The 24,478-nt window shown below is 37.8% G+C and overlaps 1 protein-coding gene across 2 annotated transcripts in view; it reads right to left on the bottom strand.

Moving 5' to 3' along the window:
* The window catches only part of LOC311279022 (leucine-rich repeat transmembrane neuronal protein 4), a 124,654-nt gene extending 102,788 nt beyond the window's left edge, over positions 1 to 21,866 (bottom strand). Inside the window, exons 1-2 of one of the 2 annotated variants that reach the window (XM_084390251.1) lie at positions 21,120 to 21,866; positions 10,413 to 12,003 (exon numbers count right to left, since the gene is read on the bottom strand). In XM_084390251.1, coding sequence (XP_084246377.1) covers positions 10,457 to 12,003; positions 21,120 to 21,123 — 1,551 coding nt within the window. In that variant the 5' untranslated portion in view covers positions 21,124 to 21,866 and the 3' untranslated portion in view covers positions 10,413 to 10,456. The remainder of the gene's footprint in view (positions 1 to 10,412; positions 12,004 to 21,119) is intronic. The other variant, XM_084390250.1, reaches the window with a different exon arrangement.
* Between the last annotated feature and the right edge of the window lie 2,612 nt (positions 21,867 to 24,478).

The raw sequence follows: 24,478 nt of genomic DNA, 5'->3' as shown, positions 1-24,478 counted from the left end.
ATTAATAAGTAATTGTTATGATAATATACTGACTTTAAAAATGATTTCCAAGATATTACAAAAAATATAAAATAAAGTAAAAAATAAATAAATCAAATAAAAATGTTCTGTTCTATTTTCTTATGGAAGATAACTTTTAAGGTCACCCATATTTGGCAGAAACAGTGGTACTATTCCATTTGTGCCCAGATCTGATTAAAATACATAAATTCCCAAAGAAAAGTGGATAAAAACTTAAAAAGCTGAACTAGTTAAATAATTTAGAGACAAATCTACAGTTACGAATCACTCACTGACTGAGAAGAAAGACGGACAGAAATGGAAGAAAGGGAACAGGAGACTGACCTAAAAAAACAGGGAGAAGCAGAGAAAGAAATAAAAGGCAGAAGGGACTCTTGCAGCGAGTCTGGCTGCCCCGCTTCGGGTCGCATCATTAAATGTGCTCGGGTGCAAAGTGACTCATCACTCGTTGACATTCCACTGCGGTTCCAAGACATAGTGTTGATTTTTACAGCTAGAAGACGTGGGAGCAAGAGCGGGTAGGCCGAAGAAAGTGGAAAGGTGGGACGCGGACAAGATGTCACTCCACCTGACAGTCTCGAATGCATAAAGTGCTCTTAAAACTTTAATCGTCTCATTTCAGGGCCGAAAAAATAGCAAATGCCTCCATGTTAGGGCCAAACCAATGAGAATTGCTTCTAGCACACAGGACGAAAAATACCTTATTAGGCTTTAACGGCCCCTTAAGGAGCCGCAATGCCTTTGGGTCACAGAAAAGGAAAAAGATGTGGAGATATTAGTTATTTTAGCCGAAGGAAACACGATTAGGGTCTCACGTTCATTGGTCCCATGCTGCATTTCCAAATAAAAGCCCAGATTGATAGACAGGCCACTTTCTCACCGAAAACTCTTCCGCAACACGTTGCATCTGTTTGATGGTTGCAGCGCTGCTTAGATGTTAAATAATTTAGGATATTGCCGAGAAACATCTTTATCACATTTGTGCTGGTTTCTGCATTGGCATGAAAGTGCACTTGATGGTTCATGATATAATAATGCGGCTGTGAAGTCATTAAGGCCACATTTACACCGCAGGTCTTGATGCCCATTTCCGATTCGTTGACTAGATCCGAATTTTTTTGACGACCAGCTTACATTTTTTAAAAGTGATCCATATCCGATATCTGCATTTCCATACTTGGCGATACACAAGGTAGACGTACTGACCTGGAAAAGTCAGGAAGTAAAAAGAGAGCGATTTGCAATGGACGCAGACGAAATGATAATACAAGCTTTTGCTTTCCACACCATCTTTACAGGTCAGCAAAACTTTAAGTTGAGCATCCGTCCTCCATTGCGCCATTGAAAAGAGTCATGCGATCGCGGTTGGTGTCCATTCGCCACCGTCGCTTTTTCAATGATGTATGACTGACTTTCATTGACGGGAATATCCAAACTGTCCTCTTTCATGGGATGCGCAAATTCATGTATCCAATTCATATCAGATTTATTTCCACATACAGTATGAATGAGGCATGAAACTGATCTGAGAATATCAAAATCCATGTGCTTTTTTCCTGCTTACACTTTCTTGGGTCATATCCGATCTGTGCCACATCTGAATTGGGTCACTTGAACCATGTAATGTAAATGCAGCCAAAGAGAGTTTCTTTAAGAGAGCAAAATGAAATGTTACTGCATGAATAAATAATATTGTCATCAAGTTGTCTCTTTATCACACACATTCTCTTTTAAAACTATCTGATGGATTCAATCTAACAGACACAGCACGGCCAGAGAAAATACATGTCAAGACTTGCGAGGGGCGGTTAACGGTTGACTGGCTTTGGTCAGAACTGGATCAACTGGGGGTTTGGGCCCTAAATTAAAATGAAATCACCTTCCTGTCAATCAACCCAGTGAACCTCGGCAGAGAACCGAATGCAGTGCTGATAGAATAGGGAAAATGACATGTGAGAGCATTTGAGCAAAGAGTCCAAGAAAGATGTCTTGTGTGAAGAGATTCAAGACTTCATTTGAACCAGAACAAGCCAGATCCAGCACCCCAGATATCTTTGAAAGAAATGCTTGCTATAATCTATAATCTGATTATGAAAAATAGAGTATAATAATAGTTCAGGCTGACAAATAACATGTTCTCCAGTGTCTTGTAACCTAACATCAGGACGTCAAAACCAATACTAGACCATATTTGATTTGAGAGCTGCAGCAAAGGTGAATCTGTCTGTGATTAATGACTTAAATATCAATCTATTAAGAAAGGTTTAATTTGACCATTTGTAGCTCTGGTTATATAATGTAACATTAATTGAAATATGTTTCTGCTTAAGGCTATCAGTAACACTTCGCAGTACGGTTCTACATTACATTTAGAAAATGAAATAGCTAACAAGAACTCTTTATCTCATTTAATGTTACTTTCTACATACACAACCATTCAAAAGTTTGGGGTTGGGAAGATTTTGTCATGGTTTTGAAAAAATATATATCTTCTGTTCACCAAGGCTATGTATTTATTTGATTAAAAATAGAGTAAAAACAGCAATATTGTGAAATATTATTACAGTTCAAAATAGCTAATAAAAATGTAATATTTATTCCTGTGATCAAAGCTGAATTTTCAGCATCGTTACTCCAGTCTTCAGTGTGACATGATCCTTCAGAAATCATTCTATTATGCTGATTTGATTTAATGTTGAACATCATTAATGTTGAAGACAGTTGTGCTACTTCATCAAATTCAACTAATGTTAAGAAATTGTGCCAATTGTGACTGGATCTTGCACAACACTAGGATTTGACATCCAGTCTTTGTCCAGGAACTGGGTAATTTACAAATGAAGCACTAAAGAGAACAGATCTTTGGGAAATGACCTTACCAAATGCAGAAGCGTGGTTCAATTGACATTTTCTATGTTGCACTTGAAGCGTAGTTAGGAGATTAGTGCTGAATAGTTGTTCTCTAATCAGAATATACCTAACTAGTTTCCATCAAACTGTGCTAAAACCTTAATCAGTTCCAGAAGAAGTGCTATTGAGTTTCCTTAACGCATGCAGCTGTGGGTCTGGACTCAATCCCACACTCAATACAGGCACCTGAGCTGCGTGGCCAGCCAAAACAAAGCTTTTACACTCAGCTGTAACAATGAAGGCGATGGCCTCCTCACAGCTGCGTGCCTCTCTGCCAGGCAATGGAAGCTCAGACAGACAAGGGTGCATCTCCACCACACTGTCTGCCACGGTGTGTTTGTGTGTCTCGCACTGTTTATCACACTCCAAAAACACTGCCAATACCAGGGAGGCTGCGGGAGAGAAGAGACAGAGATGGGAGGGGGGTGTATTTACTTTATTTTCCCATCCCTTGTGCGTTAACAGGGGTCTTTAAAGGGGGTCATTTAATGGAAAGCGAGTTTTCTCTTGCTATTTTGAAATAAACTAGTTTATCTACTATGTAGATATGTACTAAATTAAATAGTCACGTGCACAGCTCTCTCCTTTAGGCCATTTAATGAAACTGTACTGCAAAAGCAATTCAGAAATCATCTATTTATGACATCAGCATGTACTCCATAACATATCTTTAAGTCAAAAAAAACAACAACTAAATTTACTTTCCTAATTCCCATTTCTTGTCTTATTGTGAACAGTTCATCAGTGCATGTTATTCCAATGAAATAAACTGTGTTTTTGTTTTCATCATAATTTAATGCCTTATTCCACCTCTGAAAGGATTTTTTCCACCACATTATATTGAGCCTTTTTACAATCCAATCAATTCCCGATGAATTATTAAATCCTGCCAATTTTCTTCTTTTTTTTTCCACTGAATATTCTCTTCCACTCAGAAATGGAAGTAAAATGAGTTAAAATCATTAAAATCATTTAATGTTGAACTTGAGGAGAACTGATTTCATCCAACTAAAAATCACCAAAAAAAAAAAAAAAAAAAACATGTAATTGAGCAAAAGGTTTGAAGAAAAGTGAAGAGAAATTATTCTGCAATAGTTTTGTGAGTTTGTTGTCTAATGCAAAGAAATTTAGCCAATTTTTCGAGTGACAAAAGTGTCCAAAGAACACTGTATTTTCTAGATTGTATCTGAATAATTTCCGGATTATGAGATTCAGAGGGGATAATTATGTTTTAAATCACTTATGTAGTAAAAAGGAAAACAAATGAAAAGAGAACAGAAGGGTTTCGTTTCATTAGGCACATCTGCAGAGTTTTATGAAGTATGACCTATCTACCAGAATCAAATGAATGATGAAATCTCTTATGGTCTCGCCTAGAATCAATATCACAAGTGCTTTCATCCTAGTTCAACCATCTTTCTGACAGTATCAGCAGCGTTCCAGTCATCTAGGGTCAAGACTTGCGACAACCATCTGAAAGATACCTTTTGTCTTGAATGCTTGCCTGAATGGAACTGTATAATTGAATTTCATTATCAATTCATTAATTCACAAGAGGTCTGACTTTGCTCGAGAGTCACCGCTAAAGCTTAGGCTTTAAACACCCATCAGTGACTTTTATTTTATCTGACCTGACAAGTCAGTGCTATAAAATGCTCAGTTTCCTTAATTTATAAAACTAAAGAAAGAGAAAAGAAGAAAAGTAAGTGAAACACTAAAGCTGTTCCATAGTCAAGAGTTGTTAAAGACCAAACTTTAATTTAATAATAAATGTTCCTGGTCTTATCATACAATTCATCAGCATCCACCTTATTCCTGGCGACCTTACTGCGTTCTGAATTATGGGTGGCACTTCCGGTTTGGGGAACTTCCATTCAAAAACGCTGAAACGAATCATTTCAAATCATAAAGTTGCCCTATAAATAAAGCTGATCCGTCAGTTTGACTGGATGAGCTGTCAATTTTCCTTCATGATTTATTTTCAGACATCATGAGAATAACGTTATACTTGGTATTTTAACGTGACATGTTATAACAAGAATATCTATGGCAAGAGCTCTTTTCAGCTCTTTTGTTTACAGCTTAACTGAAGTCACACCCATAATTCGCGCAAAGCGTCATGGGGCGTAGGAATAAGGTGGATATGCTATTCTAAAATTAATAAAGTAAAGTGTGGGAAAGCTGAATGGGAAAGCTCCCTCCAGTTGTATTAGAATTCCTTGATGTAACCAAGGCTACACGGGAAGAGAATAACATGAAGATATAATATCACAACCTACTTTTCACAATCACAATCTAATCAATTCCCTCCCTACATTACAACGACTTGACTAGCAGTAACACCAGTGAAGACACATTCAGCCTGAGAACATTATTGTACCTTGCATTGTTTTTACAGTTAATGTCATTCCTAAATGATTCTGCTTTCCATGGCAATGTTTTTTCAATCCACGGGAAAGCCTTTAGCATCTTTCCCTGGCAAGTTGACGCTAACAACCCAAGCTGCATCGCCTCCAGGTTATATTTTGTTACCTTGCGGCCTAGTTTTGTACATTTAAAGTTTGTGAAATTTTACACATCTGTTTAGATGCCTCCTTCTAACTTTTCTACTGCAGCAGTATCACTCTCACTTCTTGTTCATAAAGGACTGTTCGTAGCTGACATATGTTCATTTAGCACAGCATTCCAGATGCCAAATGAGCGAATATAATCTTTATGCATTCAAATGTCACCTCTTTCCTGAGAGTTTCACTTTTATTATAAATACACACCAGCTCTGCTCCAAAACCTTGTCCTGCTGTCTGCTGCCTCAGGCAGATGTCGAACTAAACTGGAACCTGATAAATGTCTGATTTGAAACATTGTACTACAATGAAATTGTACACATGAAATGCACAGGACAGCCAACTCATTATTCATTCCAATAAAGTTTAGAATTAATATGTTGCTAATCAAACACACTAGTAAAATAGATTTTTAGAAGGCATTACTCAATTATTAATAATGGTTCTATTATTACCAATGCTTAAAACAGTATTTTGTGCTTAACATTTTAGTGGAAACATCGATACTTTTGTTTTCAAGATTTATATCTCAAATTCATTCTCAACAAGTTATGAAAACAAAAGAATTACTGTTTTCACGAAAATATTAAGCAGTAAAAAACTATTTTAAGCATTGATGATAATAAGATTAAAAAAGAAAAGAAAAAAAGACTACAATAGACTATAATAAAGATGTCCTTCTCATCAGGAACATGCCTATGATGCCCAAAAAGTAGAAAGCTCAATAAGTAGGTCTTGGAACAGAGATAATATGTTGCCTGAATTACTCTAGAGTCACATTCAGACTGAATATTCATAGCAAAAGTCCTTGAAAAGGATATGCACACCGATACAAACACGCCCACGAATCTTTAATTCCCAGCGCTGTGTTTGTATAAACTAACCAACTCAGCCCATCGAGTAAGGTCGGGTTGCCCGGGACAGTTGCCGTGGAAAAGGTGAAGCACTGCTGCTTGGGCCAGAAAACACCGGGAAGCCGTCCAGAACTCAAGGACGAAGGCTTCGCCATTTGGAGCAAAAGGAGCTGACCCAACAGAGAGCTCTGGGAGGGCCCTGTTCTGCTAAAGAGGACATTTGTAGTTTCAGGGAAGCTGTTGTTCATTTTAATACGCTGAAACAATGCTGCCAAAGCCCACTGGCTTTTTACAGTATCTCTGCTTCTGGAGAAACGCCAAAACGTGGTCACAATGATTAGGCAGGGATTTCACAGTGCCGTTACAAATAACGAATTGCTCATTAATACATCTGCAATGACAGATAGGAAGTTGTAAGATCAAACTCACATTTTTGATCGGGCCAAAAAATATCATGGTGGACTTGAATTGAGCTGCTCCTAGTTAGTTACATTTGAAACTTACATCATTACCAGAAGTGTCAAAGGGATTCACAGCAATTCTGCAAAGAAACCGCACCAAAAAAAATATGGTGAATGAGTAAAAAAAAAAAAATCATTTACTCTCATGTCGTATCAGTTCTTTTTTTTCTGTCTTCCATGGAGCAGAGAAGGAGATGTCAGGCAGAAAGTAGATTACTTTTTCTGCATATAGTGACATGGGGCTTTCAAGCTCCTCATTTGTGCTAAACTACAACTGAAATATACACCATCAATTTATAAAAGACATGAAAAATCATATTTCCAAATATTGATTGTGCAAAGCATTCATTTCCAAATGGAACAAGACCCTGCGTCCTTCATCTGTTATTCTCTACCCATTCAAACAGATCTATCGCTGTGAGTGTAGAAGAGAGTCCAGTCGTCAATCACACAGTAATGTCAGCACAAAGTTCACATTCAGTCTTTTTCTATACCTCTTCTCTTCTGTGTATCTCTGTGTGTGAGCAATGCCTCTGACCATGGTCACAGTAGGTCACAGGTTATCACCGTTCGATAAAAATTGCTTTCTGACATCCATAGCTTTATGTCTCTGATATCGCTCTTTGACACTTCCAATTTTCCGAGATAGAATCACCGTCCTTCTTGCTGTAAATATGGGCAGCCTGACTGCTCACAACAAGGGGCTTCAGTAATGGCCAACTGCCTGGACTTCCTGTGGTTCTGCCTTGTCAACAAAAAGCTGCCAGGGACTCATCTAACTCAAGAAGGAGAGCAACTGCACGATTAAAGAGAGAGATATATAGGGCCCTATCATACACCCGGTGCAATGCAGTGCCAGGCCACAATGCAAGTGTTTTTTTACTAGTTTCAGCCTGACGCAGTTATCATTTTCACGTCCTGCACCACGTTGCTTAAATAGCAAATGCATTTGCGCCCATCTGTTCGCCCATGGGCTGCTGGTCTGAAAACAAGGTGTGTTCAGGCGCACTGTTGCTATTTTGAGGCAACTGAAATAGACAGCGCCATTAACCAACCGAAACCTGTTCTAAAGTCAATGGCACAATATATATATTTTTTGTTATTTAAAGAGCGCGTTAGTAATGTGCGCCTATAGGCGGGTCCACAACGCGCGTACACTCTGCTTATTACACACACAGGGACACACAGCAGCACACAAACATGGAAAATATTAAAAATGAAAAGATTAAATTGTAAAAGATTATTATTGTGTACATAAAGATATTGTGGAATCCGGCTTGTCTCGTAGATGGTCCGCTTGCACACTTTAACCTCGCGCACAAGCAGATCCGCTTCCTTTCTGGAGAAGCGTTCAGTCAAATTCTGTCATGTAAATAATAGAATAGAGGCAACCCTTTTAGACCATGCGCCGGGCGCTGACCATTTTTCCCATTGTTGAACTAGCCCTAAGTGCGCTTGCACCGTGCGCTTTAGACCATGCGCTTTAATCGGAAAATAGGGCCCATAGAGTTAGACAGACTATACATATTGATATTGATTATATATTCCCATTGCACAAGGATGTAACCAAATATTCCAGATTAAGGAATTTGCATCCCAATATTAATGAATCTCAAACTGTAGCTAAATTCTAAAAGCATCAGGATTCAGTCAGATTTACTCAAAAGGAAATGTTCGTGTGTCTTTCACTGTGTATAGGACATCTTATTTCAAACAATGGTGATTCACTTTGGAGCTTCATAAAAGCCTATATTGCAAAAGATAAAAAAAATAATTAATAGTGCATTTCACATGTTTTCTGCTGTGTCTACAACTACAAAACAATAACCCTATGAATCTGGTATGTTCTTCCAGGGCTGTACATCTCTGAAAACCATAATTATCTGTATCCTAGCATTAAGTAGAATACATAATACTGTACATTAAATTATATGCTTTCCCTTTTGGGTTCTTAGCAATAGGGAAAACACATGCTTCACAAAAGGTCATTCACACAAATCACCCAATATCACTGTTACACATAGTGGTATGGGTGACTTGTTAAAATGCAGGGTTTAGGTCTGCAGTTTTCATTTACGGACAAAAAAAACAATTGTCAAAAGGCTGAACAACACATCAACAGGAGCAACAAAGGGGGCAAAGGACATGATGGATACTAACAACAAAAAGACCATAAAGCAAATGAATCAACACAGCAACAATACACAAGTGGAAAAGCACAGCACCTCATTTACATTTCAGATTAAACCACTAAAATTAAATATGAAATGTTATTGGTGCAAAAGCAAAGACAATCACCATAGCACTTCCAAACAAATCGCTTAGCCTCTTAGTCAAACACTTGTAAATTCCATCCATTTGTGAATTTCATTAATTCACGTCAACAATTATTTCATCTGACCTTTCACACAAACTCCTTGTTATTGCTTCCTTTGCAAAACTAAAAGGAAACCAGCTTTATCACATTTTAGAGCTGTTGAAATACATCCCTTGGGCTTGTTCATTACTTACAATGGGAATTTAACTGCCATACGAATTTACCTACAATCTGCTGAATCAACAATCCAAGACAAAATGATGTCTGTCCCACAAGTTAGGCACCCAATGGATCTCAACCTTGTTCTAACATTTGTGGAAATGTGATGGAGATGATACTCAAGATGACCTTTGCTGAAAGCCATGCACAATTAGACCTACCATGAAGATTGCCTTTGCTTTTGCTGTTCTATGGCTAGAATAGAAATGTAATATGTATTGTTTGTATACCTTGACTCCCCTGATTAGCTATTTCATAGCAAAAGGCTCTACGTTTATTTTCCCTATGTCTGGACCTGTGCCTTATCATATTTATTGGGGAGAATGTATGAGACTGCATAAATTATGGGATGCAATTGCAAGACAAATGTCTAGCAGCCACGAGTAGCCATGTGGCGGATTACGTAAGGATTAGCGATGTGTACCTTTAATTATGTCCTGAACTGCTGATTTGTCTGACAAAGTGCATGATTAAGGAAAATCTCTCCAACCCTTCAATAATCTGGTCACTGCTACCAAAACCACTGAATCCAAAATGAGGCAAAAATGTGTCTAGGAACCAGACGAATATATTAGCTCTCACATTTCATCAATGTCTTTTTTCCGTCTCTTTTCTTTAAAAAAGCAGGCCACCACAATTAATTTGACTCAGCAGCCATTTGCCTGGGGTGTTGTATGTTGATAATAATGTAAAAACACACAGAGGATAGGAAAGGAGCAATGCACAGAGACTTGAAACTTTGAAACTACATGATTTTTTGTAGCCAATCAGTGGTGTATTTTAAAAGCAGCACTCAATGTTTTGCTTTAAGCCAGTAGAGAGTAAAAATTTCCCAAACCAGTGCTGCTGTTTGATATATAACAAGGTGTTTTTGGCTTGAGGATGTTTTATCTTAGTATACCTGAGGTAAAAAGAGGTAAATAAATCTTTGATTACAGCCTGAGAACATAGGACTCAAGTTGCCATGCACTGACCCATGTTTCCTACCCATTAGAGGGGAACAGCTAGCAGCGGAAAAAGGGGGGAGACAACACATTTTTTTGCCTCACATCGACTGGACATTTACCTCTTGTTCCCCGCAGTGGTAATGGGTTTTAGGAGGGCGACGGATCATACCTCACATTCTCGGGAGCCGGAGATGGTGTAGGTACAGGGTCCTGTCCCATTGACCAGTACGTCCATGGTCTCAGAGTTTGTGGGTTTGTAGTCCACATAATATTCCTGAAGTGGGGAGCTGAGGGTGCGCTCTGTCTCCCGTGCCTTTTTCCGGCGTTTTCTCACCATGGAATGCTGCTGCAGTTGCTTCATGCTGCTGGGATAACGCTTCCAGGAGACGTAGATCACTAGCAAGATCATGGCCACGGATAAGAAGAGGGCAACGCTTCCGGCTATTATCTTGTGGAAGGAAACATGCTCAAAGTCCTGCTCAGGGATGGGTGGGGAAGCAGCTGTCGGGGAAGGCGCAACAGGGTTTTTGCGAGTTATTTTCTCATTCACCCTGAACATGGTGGGCAGGGGGAAACGTCCAGGTTTGGATGGGGAGCTTACAGTGGAGGAGATCGGTAGGTAAGTGGTGGGAGTTGTCTTACAGATACCATGTGTGTCAACAGCCTCGATGACTTTCTCACCCTGAACCTCCTTTGGTCCAGCACAAATCATTGTGGTCTCCTTGTTCCCCTTGAAGTTTCTTAGCCAGGCTACAAGGGGGCATAAGCTGGGGCTGCATTCCCAAATGTTTCCTGCAAGACTGATGGTAGTAAGAGAGATCCAAGCTGATATGGCCTCTTGAGACACGTTGCTTAGCTTATTGGAGTCCAGATTAAGAGTCTGCAAGTTAGGGAGACACTGGAAGATGCTTGAATCCAACACTTGCAGGTCATTCCCAGAGAGGTCCAGCTTTTGCAAAGAGGTCCACGTCCATGTAATTCCCTGGGTTATTGACTTTATCCGATTCCACTGCAGATACAAAGCACGGAGGTTGTTCAGCCTTGGGAAATGAGAAAAATTGATCTTTGAGAATTGGTTGTGCTCCAAGTGTAACTCAGTCAGCTTGAGAAGTCCCGCAAATGCATTACGGGTGAGACTTCGCAATCGATTGTAACCCAAATCAAGGAACTCTAGGTTTCGACAATCCTGAAACACTCGCATGGGAACCGTCTTTAGGGAATTCGATCTGACGTGGAGACTCAAAAGTTTGCGCAAGCCTTGGAACTGATTCGGCTGCAGGACTTGGAGTTTATTGTAAGAGAGGTCCAGATTGCGTAAATTGGGGATCGAATGGAATGTGTTGTTTTCCAAATGTGTGATCTTGTTGGAGCTGAGAATCAACTCCTTTAGTCTTCGAACACCTTGAAAGGCTTGTTTGTCCACTGCATTTATGTAGTTGTGGTCTAGGTACAGCCAGACCAACTGGCTGAGGCTGGCAAACTGACCAGCCCTGAGGTTCACCAAGCTGTTGTACCGCAGAGAGAGGCCCTGGCATCCCACAGAAACATTCTTTGGCACATCACGGAAGGCATTTGACTCGCAATACACTATTTTGCCATCGCAGCGGCAGCTTCGAGGACATGGTTTCTCTCGGACTCTGCCTTGGGAAGCCAATAGCCAGGCCTGCACGAGCAGGGGGATCATCAGCCAGCGGGATCTCACCAGGGATCCTGCATTAAACACAGAGAGAAAGAAGGGATAAGCCATGATTCAGTCAAATTGCATAGCCAATTTCATAGGTTATCAAATTACATAACCAATAAAATTTTGTACGGAGGAGGAAAGTATGAACTTACTTGTCTTGCTTCAAGTCAGAATTTTTATTTAACTTATTTTCATTTTACATTAAATGTGATTATTATGCAAATTGTTCTTCTGGCATTCTTAAAATATGCCAGTGCCAATTGATTTTCCATGCTTAGTTTGTGTACTTTAATTAAAAATGAAAGCAAATATACACCTTTACCTTGAAGCAACACTGTAAAAAATTTGTAACACTCCCAAATCAAAAATTTCAATTGACCGATAACATCTACATTTTTCAATTGGCCCAAGTAAAATTCTGTAAATTCTAAAATTAAATGTACAGATTTTCACTTGGGCCAATTGAAAAATTTAGATGTTATCGGTCAATTGAAATTTTTGATTTGGGAGTGTTACAAATTTTTTACAGTGAACTGAAAAAAGCTTAATAGGCAAGAGTAACTTTAGTAGAGTAAAACATTCCCCTTAAGCTTTCTTCAAAAACCATAATTACACATTGGCTTCAATAAACACTCTCTAGAGAAACCGGACTGTTGAGTTAAAAGAATACTGTTCTCTATGTTCATTGTTCACAGTATGAAATCAACACATACTATACATACAAAAGACATGGAACATTTTCTGATAAGAAGACTACTGTGTCAATTAAAGTAAGCTACAGATAAAAATAAAGACTCGAGTATCCCAATAGTACAGAAGAGAGAGAGAGAGAGAGAGAGAGAGAGAGAGAGAGAGAGAGAGAGAGAGAGAGAGAGAGCTGAGTGATGCCTGTATGTCCTTGTGATTGTCTTGTTCTCTAATTGAAACAAGGATACAATCAAAAATCCATTGCTAGAAAATACTAACTGATCAATTGTGCTTTATCATGCTGTACCAAAATCTTAAAGTACTTCAGTTGCCATTACATTACAGTACTTCCAAAACCATTTCATATTAAATTTATTTAGAGAAGTAGAGATTGAGTGATGAGTGAATCATTATTTTGAGTCAAATGATTCGGTTAATCCAGTTCCAAAATGAATGGTCTGAATAGTTTGTGATTCAAACGATTTGTTCACAAATTGGACCGATGTGGTTCTCAAACTCAAATAACTGACTCAATGAGCCGGTCGCAGAGGTTAACAGCTCACTGGAGAAAAAGATAATTAGTGAATAATGATGTAAATCTAGGTCCTTTCATCACACAAAGCTATCATATGAATATAGTTCATAAGTCAGACTACTTTTGTGATACGTTTATAGTGCTTTTGGTTCTTTTTGAAGCTTGAAAGCTTCAGTCCCTACTCAATGTCATTGCATGGAAAACAGTGACCAGCAAAGTAATTCTTCTTTTGTATTCCCAAGAAGAAATATGGGTTTCATTCTGCAAATAATAAGAGAGACAAAATTGCTATTTTAAGAAAATAAATAAATGAAAACATCTTTGTCGATCAATAAAGGACAGTGAAAATTTCCATTCCCTCCTTGACTGGCTCAGTGTCTCTTTATGCTTAATCAGATTCTCAATTTAGGCAGAAATTAAGCTTTTTTTCAAGCTAAGGGTGTGCCAAAGGTGATAACAGCATCTTCTCTGCTGTTCTTGGAGCAAAAACAGGAAATTATTGGTTTATCTTGAGTGGCCAGAACAAAGCTGTACCATCTGAATCTTTAATCATATTACAACTATTGAGTAAATATAAAAGTAATTGTATAAATGTACAATGGTGAGCAGCAATGCATTTGAATCATCCAGCCTGACCACTGTTTACCAGCCTCCAGATCCAGATCTAATCGAAACATTTTGTGTAGGTCAATTGAATGAAAAAGGCTAATCTAATAGTCTTGAAGACTGAGCGTAGGCCGACTGAACAACCTGTTATCTGCAGAACAATCAGTTCTGTGTGGCATTGCAAATTGCCATTGAATTCATTTGAAATAATCAGAGAAAAACACAGTCCCTAATCTTCTTGTGACTAGTCTGAAGTAAACGTGTAACAGTGCAAAGTAGCCGAGGTTTATGGTTACATAACTTAAGGCTTATTTCCCAGTGAATTTACTCGTGTGGACTTTGGTTATGTGAGTATAAAAATAACAAATATGGGAAATTAAACTAGACAGATGTCTAATCTTGAAAGTTTGTGGTTACTTAGTAACAAGAGGGCTTGTCTATGAAGAACCAATCAAATCGTGGGGAAATTAAGAAATGTTTCATGTAATTTTGCCATTCTCCTATTCAATAAACCTGTTGTATTTGTGATCGCTGGTGGGATTCTCATTAGAATTTGTCTGAGATCCTCCAGCCTTGCTTCTTCTTGGGAGATTCTCTGGAGAACTGCTCTGAGATCCCCCGGCCATGATTAAAGCATTTAAAGGACATTTGCTGAAGTCAGTCTGTTTGTCGATTATTGCTGCAGCAGGTTAGTTAGGGAAGCAAGCTAAATATAGCAAAACACTAGTGACCTTACTGCCAAGTGATAGTGTGGATCGCGTTAAGAACACTAGAGACCTTATTCCCAAGTGATAGTGTTCGATAGGGGGCGAGACGTCATTCGACTCTTTGTGAGGCGGGGTTAGATTGCAGCCTTAGGTTGCAACTGAGTATAATATTTTCAGGTATCAAGGTCACCAGGTTCAACCTAAGTCAGGTGCATAGGGGAAAAATCTAACACAATTTGGCGAGCCAATTCCAGGAGTCCCCGGAATCTCCCTCTGTCGGCTGGACAGGGACGAGGAGCCACGTTGTCTTCATTCTGTCAGACTGCAGAACCCTGTTCGACAGAGGGACCATTCCACACATTTAAAAGATTTAAGGATTTAAAAAAAAAAGAAGTATACCTTGGCTATTAAGGGCAATGATTATGGTTAAATTCAACCAAATTGGTATTTGTTGAGTATTGTATTTGTTGTGTTTGAGAGTGCGCCCAGAAAGCTGTCAATAAAACTTCCATAACTGTCATTGTCCTGCAAATAGCAACTTGTCATGCTGGAAACCAGATTTGGGAGGGAAAATACCCAGAGATGCTGTAGTAAAGAAACTTGCTTTTTGTTTGAATAAAACTTTAATTCTGATTGAATATAAAGAAAGATTTAGAGAGAAATGAGAAAGAGTTGAAACAAGATCAATAGATCAATATTGTTATCCTGAGATTTATGAATTCTTACATTTTGAAATCAATTAAAAAAAAAATGCAGAAATTGTTTAAATTATAAATCATAATAATAGGAAAATGCATCTGTGAAGCACTCTGTGATAATTAGGAAATTTTGAGTCATGAAGAAACTTTTATGATTCAGACTTTGATTTATTTATGTATATGAGATATATAAAACTTACGTTACGTACAAGTACGATATTAACTACACGTGTTTAAATATTATACTTTCTATCTGAAGGCGTCTAGAATTTGTATCCCGCTATCCCTTGTGGGAGACAGTGTGAAAAAAACTGATCCATTGCAGAGATTCTAAGATTTTGGGTTATGTTTAACTAAGATATTTTTTATGCATTGTGCATTGTATGAGAATGAGATTGTGTGACCAAGTTAAATATAAATTGTGATTTGCAGTCATTTTATTTTGGTTTCTTGTAAAATAAAAAAGACAAAGAATTATTTTTGTTTACATTATACACTGTATTCTAATTAGAGTTTTCTTGCTTTTTCCTGCATTTTGCAATGAAGAATGCTTGCTTTTTCCCGCAATGAAGGACTAAGCTTTTTAATAAAATGAAGAACTGCTGTGTTGATAACCAGATGAGATTTTTAGTTATTAAGCTGTTTAATTTGAGTGTTGCGGTTCTGAGTGTTCACAATTTCAGACAGCTGCCTTGACAAGTGGGAGGACTGCAGAAAAATAAAAGAGGAAGTGGGGCCGGCAGCAGCCCTCCTGAAAGAGGAAGTTGACACTTCTAAGAGGGATCAGCATGGGGAGACTGAGACAGTGCAAAGGTCACAATTTTCACTTGAGACTTTTCCTAAGGACAATTTTGCCTTGCATTATGCAATTTTGTGGCAGGATGGATCAAAAGCCAGACCGAGGAGAGTGCCATCACAGACTGACAATCAAACGTATCAGCCCAACAAGTCAACCGAATGACAATCCACACAGAAAGACTTCCATCCCCTTCCATGTGGGCCAGGTGCTGCATTTTCAATGATCACTACAGAGACCGTTTCAAATTTAGTTGTTATTATTTAACTTGATTATTGTTTTTGATTATTCACTGGTTTCAGCAATTCTTCATATTTCTTCAACTAACACTTTGAATCTGCTTTCAAAAGGTATCAGTCCAGCCCTTCTGCAGGAAAGTCAATGGCAGAAGTGCGAGCATGACTCACAAACTCAGTTAAAACTGGGGCTGGATTCTCTGGAAAAGACATTATGACATTAACCAACTAGTGATTAAAGCATTTGAAGGACATTTGCTGAAGTCTGTCTGTCGATTTTTGCCGCGCAGCAAGCTAGCTAGAGTATAGGATTAGTACCCAGCCGATGTCGATGTGTAGACGCGCTAGGGTATAGGGTTAGACTCGGCCGACGTCGACTGTAGACGCGCTAGAGTATAAATATAGTATAAAGACGTAGTTAGCTTTAGGGAAAAATCTACCACAGTTCATAGAGTGTTTTTGCCATGTTGCTATATGTGGTTGCTAGGATGTTCGATGTTCGTAGGTGGATTTTAACATGTGAAAAATCCAATAGACAACCCGGAACACACTTTTTGTAAAGCATTCTAGCCCTTCAAATTCCACATGTCACTTGGGAGGGCAAGAACAGCCTAATTAGAAAAAGAGGGACAGGTAAATCAATTTAGTCTCTGCAATATTACCAGTTACACAGAACACCTTGGGCAAGATCAAATGAAGTTATGCAAAGGTACGCAAGGACACAAGGAGCAACTGTACAAGCCAATAGGGTTTGCATGCAAATTCTCAAAGTTTTAATTAACTCTCACAGCGTAACGGCTGGAGTCACCCTCATGAGTCATGCTTTAACGTACAAAAAGACCAAACCTGAAAACCTCCACTTAATTTGTCTTTCGCTGCATATATGCATGATAGCATAAGTGCATCTTGGCCTCCCCCACCTTCCTGCATCCAATTCATCACGATAAAGGAACGGCAGCCAAAATGCAGTCAAACAGTGCGTGTAAACCAGCCCTTGATCTTAAAACTCATTCATCACGCCACCAACATTAAAACGCGTCCACAAATCCAGGTCTCAAAACCGCAGTTTCTGCAAAGCCTTTTCTGTGCTGAAAGCAATCTCACAGGCTGGATGCTAGATACCCATGGGAAAGAAAAATCTAAATGAGATCCCTTTAATATCTCAATTGTTTTTCCTACGCGGCAAGGAAAAAGACCTCAGTAATCTCACATTTCTTTTCTAATTCAATGTATATGTAAATAAAATACGTCTGCTATCAAATGTCAAATCTCCCAAGGTCAAATGATCTGAGCTACTATCCACATTCATTTGATAACTCATTTGTGTCTAAACAAATTTAAGATAAAATTTGTCACAGCTCAGACAGTTTGGATCTAATGGTAGACTTTCATTGAGATCTCGTTTGAAACTCTACAGGAAACAGATGATAGGTCTTCATCTCAGGAGAAACATCATAAGACTTCATCAAAAATCTTCATTTGCTTTCCAATTCATGTCATTGCTGCCTAAAAGAAATAAGTGAGATACAACAGTGATCTTATTTTCTCGTATAGCATTATCCTAAGCTATGAAAGAGCAATATCTGAGCAACACAACTGTCCTCTTTGTAGACGGGTTTGATCTGTTATGTCAAGATTATGTACTCTCTCATGCAATTACTTTCACAGCATACAATAAACTACAACCATAACTTAAAGTACATACAGCATCAACAGAGCCCTGCAGAAAATACCACTGTAACGGTGGCCAACTTTTCAGCTCTAATCCCATCTGTGATTTGTTTCTGTGCGAGCAGGAAAAAAAACAGCCAATCCCAAAACAGCAGTGCTAATCTCACACAAAGATAATCTGACACAAAATTGAACAGCTCTGAAGTAATCCCATCACATTCAAATAGGAGCCCACGTGCAACAGTCAAAAGAGATTTCACATCTAAAGATTGTTTTTACTATTATTCCTCCTATCAAACTTAATGATATTTCCATTACCCACATTTTAATTTCCCCTGACAGCACAGGTCGTAACCGAGAAACTGTCTTCACATTTTTTGGCAATCAAGACCAAGACCAATCAAGACCAAGACACAGATACGGCTACTTCCTGCATCCATTTCTCATTCGCTGACATGTTTCTGTCTTTCTCTCCCCAGTTATCTATTCTGACACCCTCTCCACTCTATTACCTGGGAAAGCTCTTAGGCATTTAATAAGGGACACTTGATGTGTCCAGATGTCTTTCAGTGTGCTGTGGACGGTAACGCGAGACAGGTAGAGAGAACGAGAGGAGGGGGATTGAGGAATTAGCTTTGGGTCTTATCCTTTATGTAGCGCTGTAATATTGCACTGAGGTACTTAACAGGAATGTGACAGTAAGTAGTTGTTCTTCATGCTGTGCTATTATAATATTTCTTTACAGCTTGTTTAAGTGTGCCAGCGTGGGACAATGGTATCATAACCGAGTGACAGATACAGCAACATAACATGTTACTGACATGACAGTTAAATTCTGCTAAAAATTATGGCATTCACAGCAGTCGCAGTGCAGATACTGCTTTAAAAACAAAACAAACACATTTACAAAGATTAAATCTCACACTATCAAAAATCTAAAGAAAATGAAAATCTAGAATATAATTTAAAAACATTTGGAATTAAATTATGGATACAAAAATATTAGATTAATTATTTAATTATTTAATAATGATTAATTAAATGATAATTATTCTTTATTAAATAATTATATATAATGAAATAAATAAATAAAATAATGAAATAATGAAATATTGTTTTCATTGCATACTTTTTTCATTTACACTTTTCTCAATATTATGAGAACTGAGCTGAGCTGGACAATGACATCACTGTATTCTGCAGAACTGCTTTACAGATTAAATTAACTAATTTAATAATTGATTATCTTTACAATGGAACTGAATCAACACTGAACTGACTTTCTATTAGATCTGCTGTACAGCCGAAATGAACTCGGTTTGCATCATTGAATCGTTTTCCTGTTATCACTGTAAAGCTGCTTTGAAACAATTAGTAAAGCCTTAATTTGACTTGACTTTTATGACCATTAAGCACAATCAGTAGCTTACTGTATTAAATAAAATCGCATTACTGTAACAAAAAGTATATATTATTTAGACATGTACATTTGCAACAATTATAGTTAAAATATAAAACTAAAATTATGCTGATTGTAAAAAAAAAAAAAAAAAAGATTTTCAATACTGTATTACAGCAATGAGAATATTTTTTTGATTATAATGAGAATTGTGTTGGGGTGCTAAATTGTTATGATGCAATCAATTTTAATAGCCTTAAAAATATGCTTGATTTTCTTTGCGCAGCATTTCTCTCTTCTTACCGTTTGTCTTTTTTCAGGGTGACATATTGTAATAGTCTGGGAGTATATTGCTTTAAGACCCATGTTTGGGGTGTCCCGAGCCCTGCATTCAGGGAGAGAGTGGAAGAGGTGAACACATGCTGCGCCACTCGCAAAACAAAATATGTATTCATCCCTTAACAGAAAACAGTGTCATGTTAATATGATGCACTAGGTTACAATAAGAACTATAGTCTTTTCATTGTGACGCTCATCCAAACATTTCTGCTAAATGTGTTTTATTTATTTTTATCAAGCTTTACTCTTAGCAGTCAGTGTAATAAATGTCAGCAGAATAAGGCTGAACTGACCGAGTTGAGTGAACAGCACACCTGTGAGGCGCAGAAGTGAACATCCACCTACATCATCTGCACAGTAAACAGCCATAAAGACACTACGACATCAAGCCATTATGATGACAATACTCATATTCTGAATACGAGCATCACATTTGTTCAGCCTATTCACTCTTACACACTTCCTTTTTTGCTTTTAGCATCGTTTCATTTCATCAAGCCATACTTGAATGAATGACTCTTCCATGCAGGGCGATGACTGGAAAAGGAAGGGGGCGGGGTATTATTTATGATCTGATTATGATTGTTTATGATGGGGACAACCATCTGTGCTCTCAATAATTACAGAATGATTTTAAAGGCATCTAATGGAAGGATATTCTTTCTTTCCTGAAATTTCAATAGAAAGAAGGGGCCAGCAAAACAAGCAACAGTTAAGAGACTACAATAAGGCATATGCACTCCAAGGTACATGAATGACTGCATAAAATCAAACAGTAAATCACTGATTTCCACTATGACAGCATCTTTTGCTCTGAAGCATCAATCAAAGTCTAGAGGTTTTTTTTTCCTCTCTCTATCTCTTGAAGGATGCAAGAACTGACAGCATTCTTTATGCATAACTGCATATTTTACTAAATAAATGTAGTTATTTGTATCCCATATAGTGAATTATTAAGTGCTATATTCCTAAAATGAGATCTGCATTTACTCAATCTGATACACAAGGACACATATGAGGCAGCACCGATTCTCTCCAACAGATGCGAGTTATCCATGAGAATATATCTATGAGCTTCAGAGAATTCAGTCAGGGCAACAAAACATCTGATAGAGAAAAGCCTGTTGATCATATACAAGCACAACACCCGCGCAAAATGTAATATGCTGCAATAAATGCTGGCCAATATGATGTATTCACAGGTTTGCATGATGAAAGTTGCGTGCTATCAAGGACACACTCAAATATGCTTCATTCATTTGCCTTAAACACATGCACACTCTTATAAAAACCCACAGCAAAGCTATTTTAAGAAACGATCTTATGGTGTGAACCGCAGGTTTTTTTATATACACCTCATATCGTCACAGTACTGCCAACTGTATCCAAAAAGCCAACAGATCACAGAAAACCAACCTTACTAAATGTATGGATTTATTTAGAGCCATGCAAATCAACGGAAACATACCCATCTCTGCGTAAATGTCGCGTTTTTTGCAGGTTTTACAGCCCTTCGATGTGCGATCCCAGACTCCGCATGGCACCGTCTTCAAACACACTCAGAAAGAAGCACCTGCCCAAAGCTGCGGTGCCCGAGATGTTGGCGAGGTTCGGAAAACTCCAGCAACAGCAGCGTTATTTCAATCCCGCAGTTGCGCCGCTGCGCAACATGTCCAAGTGAACAACGGAGAAATCCTAAGAGCTCTTCCCAGCGTAAGGGACAAACATTGAGGTTTACTTATATGACAACGTCCAACAAGAACATTTCCAGAGCGTATGTATGCGTATCAGCTATATCCTTCACATTACAATATCCTCCACTTGATTAGAAAGTTTGGAGAGATTTGCGCAAAAGCGCACCATCGGATGTTCTGTAGGTGCGCAGCTAGGAAGAAAACCTAGCGAGGAATGCAAACATCTTTCTTATGTCCTGTAAAAAAAAAAAAGAAAAAGAAAAAAAAAGCTGTGCGCAGGATGAGTGATGTATTCCTGATATCTGCTGATATTACGGGAGCTCAGAGATGGTGCTGTAAGCCACATTCAGTTCGCCATGCATTGTCCGAACATCTGTCAAAAACAGAAGCAGGTTTTTAAGAGGAGTGTGTGAGTGTGATTGCACTCAGCACTGGTGCAGTCATCTTCTTTTGCAAGTGCTATGCATCGGATTGCCCTCTTCTGGTGGCAAAAGGAGACATGCGTCGCCCATTCAGAGCATTTCCCGTAAAAAAAATAAAAATAAATAAAAAAGTAAGGCTAAGTATTCTTGAGCGAGTCTTTGAAATGACGGCATAACATATAAACATGCGGTAATTGCATTTGTAGGGCTACACATGATTCAGTTATGTCTTAGAAGCATAAATAGGTCTAATACATAGCATTTATAGCATTTATTCTGTAATGCTTCTTTTAAAAATAGTAATTAATATTAGATTACATAACCCAATTAGTAGGCTACTTAAAAAAAAAAAAAATTTTTATTTATTTATTTATATATAGACTAGCTTGGTTACAGTGTGGCTTATACACATTACATTACATTGCATTACATACTTGCATACTTTAGATTTATTGTTGTATATAATGTATAACTGATTTACCCCCTCATAAAACAGTTCTGAAATAATATTTGCACACTATATTTTGGCAAGAATTGTAAAAAAATTAATAAAATTATAATATTTCATTAGATTTTTTTATTATTTTTTTACGTTTCCCAAAACAAGTTTGTTAGATTTCAAATGAGATATAACGTTCAGTATAAAGACAAGTATGGATCATGTCCATAGTTAAAGGTGATTAATGTCAACATTTGTGTGGTCACTGTAGAGCATGAACAAGGATGCATCCATCTGGAAGGACAAAAACTATTGCCAAGCAACACTGAGACCTTTATCCATTGTGACTTCAGCTTGCAAAAGAGGGCAAGAGGTCTGTTTTCAAAACCACTGCCCGTCTGTAGCATATATGAAAATCATTTGATATAAAACACTAGCAGCAAATAACCTAAATGCAAGCAAGCTAAACATTGGAAAAATCATCTTTAAAGGGTTCAGTGGTTTACATAAACAGTTCATTTCTGTTTGTAAGCCATTTTAACAAACATCCCACTCACCTTATCAAGCAGTTCAAGAGAATATGACCTCCTAATGTCATTCTGCTTTAGGGTCAACACCATAATTTCCAAAGTGGCTGTTTGTATCTCCCCCGTACGGTCCATCTAATTAGAGATAATGGACACTTGAGCTCATATCTGTAATATGCTGCATTTGGCTCCAGAAAATACAGCTGGGAAGCACCAATCTTGCCAAATCCACTACTCAGCAACAGGCTGGATTGTGAGGGACTCTGTCCATCGCTGTTGAAGATACAGATGGTTAAGGACAATAAGGCAACAGCCGGTTCAGGCCTCTGTGGAATAGACTGTTTGTGTTGTACGTTTGTTGTTCAGACTCACAGAAGGCTGATCTCTGTTGTAATGATGAGCTCTGGACACACTGCGGTGATGCGCTGGACACACTGCGGTGATGCACGGAAAACAAATTTTCAATCTTCATGGGTGGTGAGCACAATAAGAATTATTTGAGCAAACAAGAAGGGAATTTACAGCATTCAGATATAAATTAGACTAAATAACCTCAATAAATAAATTTACTTTCATACTAAAAATAAGAAACACTGGGATAAAACATTTATAGTTTGGAATATAAAAACTGATGTCTACCGTAGCAATCAAACTGTCTATTCAGGATCAATTGAGGATCGTGATGTCTATTGAAAGAAAAGGGGAAAAAAGAAAAAGAATGTGATTCACAATTAATCCAGAATTGAAAAAGTAACTATTCCAGTATGAAAAAGTAATCAAAATTTATTTTTTATTAAAAAGTGAACAATTCCTTAAACATTTCGTTACACATTTTGTACCACTTTGGATTAAATTGCATATCCTTCTTAATAGCAATGCCACAGTCATGCATGGGTCTGATTCATAAATTGCACAAAGGGAATGCATAAATTGTAGGGGGAAAAAAGAAAAAGAAAAAGTGTAGCTTGAATGCAAAGTACCTTTGGATAAAAATGTCTGCCAAATGCACAAATGTAAACTTCTGATAAAACTAAATTGAATTGAATGAATGAATGAATGAATGAATGAATGAATGAATGAATGAATGAATGAATGAATGAATGAATGAATGAATACAATAAAATAAATGTTGTTCTGTGGCGTAACACTGACCCCATTTGAGTTTAGTTCTTATATATTTGGATATATAAGTGCTAAAAATATATTGTTAGCTGTAACACTTTGTAGTCAAACTGTTAAATCCAAACATAGAGAATATATTGTATGACTTTTTAAACATTTGTTTTGAAGTTACAAGACAGAATATGAACATGATAAAGGTGTAGATTATTTACTACAGACCTGCCTGAACTATAATGAAGCTGCCATATTCATACTAATCTGTCTGTTTCCCAGAGTGATATCTGTATTTGAATGGATATACCAACTACCTCAGTTGCATTTATGCTTCTTCAAGCATTACACAGCCTGATAATTGGATCTGCCTTTATTCATCCGGATAAAAGAATCTACATTGCGAAAAATGTCTTAGTGCCAACCAGTGTCTTAGTTTTTTATCGTGCAGACTGTTTATCTGGAAATGATGAAAAAATAGTGTGTCCAAATTGCATGTAAAAAAAGTATTTTTCAAGCCACTCTGCAGAACTCAAATGGAAAATTGAAAAGACGACCACTAATGATCACACTATTTTCCTGACGGACAGATTTTTTTTATTACGAATTCGAATCAGATTTATGATTATACC

Source organism: Rutilus rutilus (assembly GCF_951802725.1).
Source record: "Rutilus rutilus genome assembly, chromosome: 19".
NCBI lineage: Eukaryota > Metazoa > Chordata > Actinopteri > Cypriniformes > Leuciscidae > Rutilus > Rutilus rutilus.
This window is presented reverse-complemented; position numbering and strand designations above follow the sequence as displayed.